A 9,306-nucleotide genomic window follows, 5' to 3' on the forward strand; every position below is an offset into this window, starting at 1 on the left:
CCCCCCCCAACAGTTTCTCAAGATCGAACGTTTCAACCTCAAAAGTCAAAACCTTTAACCAATAAAATTATAATAATGTTATTAATAATCAGAGCTTGTGGTTCAAAATAGAACGAGGAGGAAGGAGCAAGTCGTTTACCACGGGAGATTCTTGAAGCTAAAGCTGCCGCCATTTCTACAACCACAAGTTTCGATCTTAATGTCAAATCATAAAATATAACAGAATAATAGTCTTATCAAAAGAAAGATAAATAGATTCGTATAAATGCTGACTTACGAGCCGTTGATGGAGAAAAGACGGATTCGTTGCAGAAGAACCAGATCAGTGACGAGAGAGAGCGAGGCGGAGGATATAGGGAAAGGTTTAAGAGTGGCAACAAAATGTAAATACCAGGTTTACTCGAAGGGTATAACCGTAATAAAATACATTTAGTAATCCGGTATGTTTCTACTTTCGGTCCGAACATTTAAATGTTAGGCTTCTGGTCGGGTATGGCTATTTTAAGCAACAAGAATAAAATAAAAACTATTGCGTCGCTGAGTTTCGCTACTTTCTCTCTCGTCCATGCTTACACATTGGGCCTGGGCTCTAATATACATCACCTTCTTTGTTCCTTTGTCCGCCGCAACTTTTAGAATCGTTCCCATTTGAATAAAATGGGTTTTAAGACGTTTTTGCAATAAATTGTTTTGTTAGTGCCGTGAACACTGAGTATTAAAAACTGAATAAATACAACTCTATGAGGTGTTCATCGACCACTTGTAAAGTATTTGCATAAAGTAGTACGAAAATGATACATAAAGAAAAGCTGAATAGCTGATTTGAAAACTGGAATTGAAGCCGATTTAGAGTTGAACTAGAGTTTATTTGGAGGCTAAGCAACCGAAGATTTATCTCGGAGAAGGAAAAATCACTGTGAAAAGATTTTCAAAAAGTTTTGTACAAAAGATTTAGAAATATTTCATAAAGAAGATTTAAGAATATTTATTGTTTGGAAAATTGGCTTGGGTGAACCATAAAATGTACTGAATATAAGCATTGCGTGTTTTGTATTCGGCACCATCTTAAAACAAAGGAAAAAAGATCAACCATAAAGGTTTTGGAGGTATTAAAACAATTGACCATGCCCCACTCTCCACTTATTTTATTATTTAAGATACTCATCAAAAATCTATGCAATCGAGATGTTCAATTGGGCAACAATATTTTAGATTCTGAGTTTCGACTTTGGCCGATTAGACAAGACGGTCGTAAATCTCATTTTCATACCCTTTTTTTGGTCAAACATCTCATTTTCATACTTATACCCCAAGTTGCTGATGCTGCTCAACGTTTGCAAAATCTCAAAAAACTCTTTATTCAGATGAGAGCGAAGAATTCAACAGTACCTCGGAAAGTTAAATTTCTTTATTCAGATTTTTGTGAGTAAACACAATTGACAGTAAAGTGAGAAGTCTAAGGTTAAGACATAATCATTATAGGCCAAGATATACATTCAGCAAACACAATAATGAAGTAACTTGTCTACCCCCTCATGCCTTCCAAAATTGGGTCCAGCTTGTTGACATTATCCATATCACAGTATACTTTGAATATAATAAGGCTTCTGCTTCTGTAGGCTAATGTCTTATATAAGATAATACATATCATCACTCTTAGCACATGACAATCTATTATTAAACAAACGGCAATTTGAGAATGCTCAATTATGATATAAACATTCAAACATCAAGTTGCTTTTATACAATTCTAATATAAACAGAATAAGTTGCTCTGTTTTATTTTTCTTAAATTAACTATAATAATAACAAGCAAATGTATTTCTCATAACTACAATATTCACAAAAGAGAGAAGAACAAGCAAAGCTCAAGACATTGTAACTAACAAAGACAGACAACAAACCTTACAAGATAATAAGTAATTTGTTGGTATATGATTGAGAGATCCTGCGAAAGCTTAAAAGAAAAAAATCGCTAGCAGATGCAACAGGCAGCAAAACTGGTTTATGTATTCATCAAAACTGGATTTAGCTCGTTCTCTGCTTCCTCTCACTATAGCATTATATGTAAAATCATCATGAATCGCCATCGGGTTCCCTAGCAAACAAGGAATCATAACAATGAGAAAAAAGTAATGTGCTTTCTCAGAACAGCAAAGAAAAATTTGAGACGATAACACACATTCCATCTATGATCACAAATGCTTAAATAATCATCAGTTGCAATACAGTCAAAAGATAGTGACAGTTTAAGTTTCCTAATGTTGATCATCCTAGAACATTCACAAAGGATATGCTCAAATCACTTCATAATCAGATTATACAGACACAAGAGAACCAACTTACCTCAGATTCAGACTGAAACATTCCAAGCTAGAACGAGTTCATTTCTAAACAATAAGTCTTTCTCTTGACCAGCATCTTAACAGCTGCCTCATAAGGCTCCTCAAAAGCAGCCGAAGAAACCCAAGAGACATCAGACGCTTCCTTCTTCGACTCGCTCGGCCTTATCGCCACCAAAGTCGCACCTTTTAACACAGTCCCATCAGGCAACTCCAAGGTAGGAGCATACCATAGCCTCATGTTCAAGGCAGGTACGAGAGTTCTCTTCGAAGCAGAAGAAGCCGACAATGGCTTCACCCTTAGCTCTTCAAGCTGATCTCTGTTCATACAAAGCACACCTTGCCCATCGGAATCACTGAGCACTAAACTCCTCAGCGTCTTGTGCTCGGCTATGATCGGCTGTAGCAAGTAGTGTCGTGCTGATGCAGCAATCAAAGAGCTGATTGTCCATACAACACGCAGCTTTAAACCTCCGTTCGTGTAAAAAGACTCCGGTATACTCCCGTTATCGTCGCTGGCGGGAGATTCAACGGTTGTAGTGACAATGGCTTGAGAAACTCTCATCGGATTAGGTTGGATCACTGAAGAAGCGCCGAGAATCACGCAGTGATCTAAGGTTGAGCCAAACTCTGCTCTCCATTTCAACAAAACTCCTTCGTCGATCCCGAGCTCTCCGGAAGGTAGCTCTATGCGCAAGTAACGAATCTCCTCGAAGTTCTTCAGAACCTGCGTAGGAGAGTGGTGCGTTACTCCGCCTTGTTCGATCTCTCCACCTTCGTCTCCGCTAATAGACAGAGATGACGAAGAAGAGGAGCCGCACGCTCTCCTCGCGCCGAGGAATTGCCCCAACGCTTGCAACGGCTTGACAATGCCGCCGACGACGAGGCGGAATATGGAGGAGAAGGGCCCGGATGCGGAGGAGCGGGATTTGATCGACGAGAGAGCGGAGTTATCGTCGTCGGAGATGACGCAATCGACGCGGATCAGGACGTTTTCGACCTGAGTGACGAGGGAGTGGAACCTCCGGGAGACGACGCAGCATCGGCCGAGGGATTTGACGTCGGAGATTTTGTTGAAGACGAGGAGGAGGATCGAGTCTGGGAGATGATCGAAGTGGTCGATTCCTAGGGTTTGTGGCTCGGGGTGGATCCGTGAAGGTGGATCTGAACGGGGGATAACGGCCATTGAATTGGATCTCGGATTTGGGGGAAAGTTTCTAGGGTTTGAGAGAAGGATTCGAATCAGAATCTCTTTGGAGAAGATAATCGTATGACGAAGTTTCGGGAGAGAGGAAGTTGAAAATGGTTGGAGGAGGCAGATACACGAGGCTTTTGTCTTTATTTCAGCGCGTGGACGAATATGCGCGCGTTTGGTGCGTGAATAGAAAATTGACATTTTTGATTAAACTTTTCCACTTCCACATGGCCAAATCACTAGAAGTAATATTTTCAAATAAATTTTTCAACAAAAAATTATATTAAAATGGAAAATTTTGCTATAAATCTCTCAAATTTTAAGATATCTTCCAGTATAATTATATATTTTTATTTTAAAATTAAAAACTAATATAATTTTGTTATGAGAGATTTACGTGAAAAACTGTTGTAAATTTTTTAACGAAATTAATAGATGTATTTATAAAATTATGGGATTTAAACCTTTTATTATTAATCTAAATATATTTATGATTTATGAAAAAATCTAGACTAATTCTTAAGTAGAGATATATTATATGAATGTGTCATATCTCCCAATATCTATCTTATTAAAATAGAAGTACACTTATAAATTAACCCTTAAAACTTCAATTTATTTTACGCATCAATGTCACTGAAATAATAATTAATCTTATCTTTAAACATTAACTGTTTTTTTCCTAATTTATATAAAATTACCTAAAATAAATTCACAACAAATTCATGATAAATCTTAAATTTAATTAATACACCACAATTCGAAATCCATATATTTAGGATATTCGTAATTGGCAAGTCTTAAATTATAAAAATATATGACTTAATAAATTTTAACAGATTTATAATCAATACTTTCCCAATTTGCTTTGTTTTAACTTTACTTAAAAATAAAATTTACTGAGTAATAAATATATAGATACCAATTATTATAAACTATTATAAAATATATTTTGATGCTATAGTAAAATAATGGAAGTATTTAACAACCATAATTACATTATTACACCAAGTAATACCAATGGTTAAATAAATTAATATGAACTTTTTAAATTAGTTTTAAAATAATTTAAGTAAACGTATAGCAAAACTAAAAAAAATCATTTCATTTACAATATAATTTTGTCAAAGTTTACAATATACTTAACTAAAATAACTATAATTGTAAATATATAAATTTATAGATTGATATTCAAAATTAATTTTCATATTTCACATGATGAATATGTCTGATATTTTTATTTAGTTATGTGTGTCATTAGTTTTAGTCAAATAGAATTATTTAAACTCAACATGCATTTATATAAAATTGATTTTGAATATGGAAGATGTGTCATTAATTAGTAAACATTATAAAAACGTGATATAATGTTAAATATAAAACAATAATTAATTTACATTAACGTAAAAAAACTTGTAAAAACCACCTACACCGATTTAGGTATCCGTTTACTCAATTTAGAATACAATATTGTTTTAAAAATATATAGTTATATTTTCATTATTTATTAGTAATAACTAGAAATTTAAAACTACATAAAATAATCATTTATATAATATATACATAAATATAAATATTCCATTTATATATTATTGGTAGCTTATTTTTATACAAATTAAATTTCACTCAAAATCAAATAAAATAAATTTATATGATAAAAATATGGTGATTGTAATTGAATGTTAAAAACAAAATATAATTACTCAATGTAATAAATAGAATTATTATGTTTAAAATGTTATATTTAACAATTATATAATATGCGTCAAAACTTAAATAATATAATTTATACAAAACAAAATTTTACTTATAAAAATGAAAATAAATACCCGTGTGGTCGCACGGATCAAGCTCTAATTTAAATTAAATCTAAAGCATAACTTCGTATTTACTTGAACAAATGGAGTGCATTCAAACTTATGTTGTTTAGCTTTCCAAAGTTCATATACTACTAGATCTTGACGTTGTGATTATCTAGACCAACTCAAGTCTACAACAATTAGATTTTCTACTATACATAATAAAAACACATACATAGGTAGGCGATATTTTTTCTGCAAGAAAGAAAAAAATATAGATAATATTTTACCTATGCTACTGGTTAGTATCAAAATGGTTTATCCCACCTTTGCAAATCCCAGATCAGTATCCACGTATGCTATCAGGTCATGATATTGTAATTAAATATTTGAGAGCCAACCACATATGGGGGTCTTCACGCCTCAACATTTTTGGGTTGGGCAATTATAGAAGACAAGCATATGTGTATTCATGATTTCATGTCCCATATCAATATCCACATACACATGCCAACACGTGGACACACATATTAATACGGAAAAATTATGAATACAGGCAGTGCAGTGGAAATATGATCATAATATTCTGAAGAAAATACAAGATTTTTGTCACTATTTAGAAAACTAAAATAATTTTAAACAAAAAAATTTTCATCCAAATAATATTATTCTAATTCCAAAGTCTTAGAAATACATCTAAATTAAAAAGGATTTTATTTTCAGAATACATTGAAAATGGCCTTTTAATATTACTAGGGAAGACAAATTTAGAAAAATAAAACAAAATAAAGGGCCTTGGGAATTATTTAATATATAAGTATATATTATTCTTCCGAGTTCTTAACAGACACATAACTGCCAATTTGTTTCATGAGACTGATGTTGATCACTTGTTTTTCTAGGTTCCACCAATTTGGTTGATACCTTAATTGTATTCACCTTATACAGTATAGACTATAATATAATTTGTTTAAAAAAAAAAAAAAAAACTGCCAAACCGATAAATGTCGAAACAACTAACTCTGTTTTATTCAATGCCAAACCAGAAATAAGCCAAAGTTATCACTACGGGCTCGGTGCAACCCGATTCGGCTTTAGACGGATATATATGAAATCACGAGATACACACATTCTTTCGAATAATAACAATAAAATTAAACCAGATCCTGATCAAGTTCCGGTCTGGTTCAAGCATAGAGACTTCTTCCGCAGCGATCACACTCGGTTAAGTGAGAAACCGGGGTTTTACCAGCATTGATCTTCTGCAGGTTTGGAAGATCGACCTCAAGAACATCACGAAGAGCCTTAGAGCCTTCTCGGAGTTCATCAGAGCTGCCAAAAGGAAAAGAAATAATCAGTAACCGAATCAGTCGATAACCAATGATAAAACCGCTAAAGAAACCAGACCAGTTTAGCTGTTTCTAATTTACCTGATGGAGAGTGGTGGAGTTAAGCGGACAATGGTGTTGTGAGTCGGTTTAGCCAACACTCCTCTCTCCTTCAAGCTCAAGCAAATATCATAAGCTGAAACAGGAGATAAGCTTTCGCTGTTGAACTCAACCGCATTGAACAATCCTCTCCCTCTTACTTCTTTTATGTAATCAGGAAACTTTTCCTTGATTTCATTCAGTTGAATCCTCAGTTCATCTCCACGACTTGCTGATCTACAAGATTCAAGAACTGGGAAATGTTAATCCAAAGAACCAGAGTCTATTTTAGAAAGTAAAAGTGGGTACCTTTCGACGAGTTTCTCTTCCTCGATAACATCTAAAGAAGCCATAGCTACAGCACTAGCTAAAGGGTTCCCACCAAATGTGCTGGAATACAAAAAAAAGGAACAAGCTTTATCCCAAACAGACTGATAAATGTTATGTTACTAAGAATATATTGATGTAACGCTTGTGCGAACCTTCCGTGTTGGCCAGGTTTGATATGAAGCATGACATTTTTATCAGCAAGCACTGCACTTACTGGAACCACTCCTCCACCTAATGCTTTCCCAAGTATCTTTCAAATAGAAAGTTCAAATTGATTTTCGATAAGCTACGTAATGGCTTTGCTCCGGGAAGTATATCAGAAAAGTAAAAGAACATACCACCATGTCGGGACGAATCTCTTCCCAGTCACAAGCTAACATCTTCCCGGATCTCGCTAGACCGCTTTGTACTTCATCAGCTATCATCAAAACGTTGTGTTTTGTGCAGAGTTCTCTAACAGCTTTCAAATAACCCTCAGGAGGAATAACAACCTATAAACAAAGCAAAACCAATGTGATTCATCCTCTAAAATGATTATTATTGCTCGGGAAGAGGGAACTTACTCCAGCTTCTCCTTGAATAGGCTCGAAAAGGAATCCAGCTATTTTATCTCCCTTCTCTGAAATTTTATCATAACAATAACATGATCCACTCATTAAGCTCAAATCTTTAATCATTCATACCTTTAAAGATCTTCTCAAGTGAATCAGCGTCACCAAAATCAACTTTAAGATTCCCAGGCAACAACGGTCCGAACCCGCGAGTAGCATCATTGTCACAACTCATGGAGATAACTGCTAACGTACGACCATGAAAGCAACCACAACAAGAGACGATTATAGCCTCGTCTTTGGGGATGTGTTTCTTCTCGTGACCCCATTTTCTCGCAACTTTCAAAGCGGTTTCGACACCTTCAGCGCCGGTGTTCATAGGAAGCACCATCTCATAACCGAACATGTTAGTGAGACGCTCAGCAAAGACGGGGAACTTATCATTATAAAAGGCTCGTGAACTTAAAGTGAGCTTCTCCACTTGTTCCTGCAGTGCCTTGATGATCTTAGGGTGGCAATGTCCCTGCGAAATACAAAAAAAAAATAAAAAAGAATCGAAAAAGTAAGAAATTTTCCACTTTTTGTTGAACGAGGCTGAGGAGGAGTGAGGCCTTTGGAGTCATGAACCTGATTAACAGCGGAGTAAGCAGCAAGAAAGTCGATGTATTTTTTGCCTTCAGGGTCCCATATGGTTGAGCCATTTCCGCGAGAAAACACAACCGGAACTGGATGGTAACTACAATATTTTGACACAAGATATATAATTTACAGACAAAAAGGTTAGCAACTAAAGTTTATACCAAAGATCATCACAAACCCAATTTGTGCAAACGCTGATTGTAAATTAAAGAAGAAGAGGAGCAAAACCCAGAACCCAAAAGAAGAGGACAAAGTTGGAAATTTCAGAATCGGAGAAAAACGAAACCTTTGAGGAGATAAAAAGAAAAGAAGGAGGCTTTACTTGTGGGCGCTGAATTCGGATTCCAGTTCAATCAATCGCTGAGAAGAAGATGACGGAGTTTTTGAGTTCGATTCCGGCAGTCCTCCATAACTCCGCCGTGCTCCGGCACTAGAAAGTCTGGTGGTAGACACACGCTGAATCAAACGTCTCGTGGCTGCTGCCATTACAGTCTTTCAGAAATGGACGCAAATGTTTATTTTTGTTTCTGCTCTTTTTGGGCCCTCCCTCCTCTTTCTTTCTCGGACTTTACTCTGGATTGCCCTAGTAACTCATGTGTTCATTCTATTTTATCCCACCAATTAAAAACAATATAATTTTTAATATATTTTAATCAGAAACGTGGTGAAAATCGAAATTGCCCTTAATGAAACCAAATATTTACAGGATCCAACCTAAACTATTTGACTCGACCCACTATTAGCCGGATCCTTAACCAGATCCGCGCGTTCCTTTCCTTTTTCTCTTCCTTTGTCGTCTCTCACTCTCTTCTAAATCTTCTAAACCTGAAAATTGAAAAAAAATCCTAGAACCGACGAAAACGATGAAGCTCACCGCATTGACTGCTTCTTTCACTGCTTCTTCTCTGATCTTCCCTTAGTCCCTCGTGCCTTTCCTTGTTACTCTGATTTCATCATTTCCCCAAATCAGTCTGTAACCCTAGATTTGACGAAATCAATTGAAAAAATTGATCGAATCAACTG

General features: G+C 35.4%; 3 protein-coding genes across 5 annotated transcripts in view; all 3 read right to left on the minus strand.

Annotated features, from left to right (window-relative positions):
• Positions 1-419, minus strand: part of LOC106303857 (50S ribosomal protein HLP, mitochondrial) — a 1,411-nt gene extending 992 nt beyond the window's left edge. For all 3 annotated transcript variants that reach the window (XM_013740200.1, XM_013740199.1, XM_013740198.1), the window contains exons 1-2: positions 278-419; positions 140-175 (exon numbers count right to left, since the gene is read on the minus strand). In XM_013740200.1, the coding sequence (XP_013595654.1) occupies positions 140-173 (34 nt within the window). In that variant the 5' untranslated portion in view covers positions 174-175; positions 278-419. The remainder of the gene's footprint in view (positions 1-139; positions 176-277) is intronic.
• A 1,369-nt stretch (positions 420-1,788) lies between these two features.
• Positions 1,789-3,635, minus strand: LOC106301450 (F-box protein At5g46170). Its single transcript, XM_013737850.1, has 2 exons — positions 2,347-3,635; positions 1,789-2,098 (listed from the first exon to the last, which is right to left on the minus strand). The coding sequence occupies exon 1, from the start codon at positions 3,526-3,528 to the stop codon at positions 2,374-2,376; it is 1,155 nt and encodes a 384-aa protein (XP_013593304.1). The 5' UTR covers positions 3,529-3,635; the 3' UTR covers positions 1,789-2,098; positions 2,347-2,373.
• A 2,702-nt stretch (positions 3,636-6,337) lies between these two features.
• LOC106301233 (ornithine aminotransferase, mitochondrial) lies at positions 6,338-8,863 on the minus strand. The gene is made up of 9 exons (XM_013737586.1): positions 8,606-8,863; positions 8,272-8,380; positions 7,777-8,167; positions 7,657-7,712; positions 7,432-7,584; positions 7,246-7,343; positions 7,073-7,153; positions 6,767-7,000; positions 6,338-6,668 (listed from the first exon to the last, which is right to left on the minus strand). Exons 1-9 carry the CDS (start codon positions 8,767-8,769, stop codon positions 6,524-6,526), a joined length of 1,431 nt encoding a protein of 476 aa, XP_013593040.1. The 5' UTR covers positions 8,770-8,863; the 3' UTR covers positions 6,338-6,523.
• Between the last annotated feature and the right edge of the window lie 443 nt (positions 8,864-9,306).

The sequence above is a fragment of the Brassica oleracea genome, chromosome C7 (genome assembly GCF_000695525.1).
Source record: "Brassica oleracea var. oleracea cultivar TO1000 chromosome C7, BOL, whole genome shotgun sequence".
Lineage (NCBI taxonomy): Eukaryota > Viridiplantae > Streptophyta > Magnoliopsida > Brassicales > Brassicaceae > Brassica > Brassica oleracea.

What these genes read in the sequence shown, in the direction of transcription:
- LOC106301450 (XM_013737850.1), bottom strand. Translation starts at nt 3,528, where the DNA reads ATGGCCGTTATCCCCCGTTCAGATCCACCTTCACGGATCCACCCCGAG.
- LOC106301233 (XM_013737586.1), bottom strand. Translation starts at nt 8,769, where the DNA reads ATGGCAGCAGCCACGAGACGTTTGATTCAGCGTGTGTCTACCACCAGA. An exon ending in AGATTCGTCCCGACATGGTG is followed by an intron (nt 7,344 to 7,431) that starts GTATGTTCTTTT and finishes TCTATTTGAAAG; the next exon opens with ATACTTGGGAAAGCATTAGG. An exon ending in AAACCTGGCCAACACGGAAG is followed by an intron (nt 7,154 to 7,245) that starts GTTCGCACAAGC and finishes TTTGTATTCCAG; the next exon opens with CACATTTGGTGGGAACCCTT.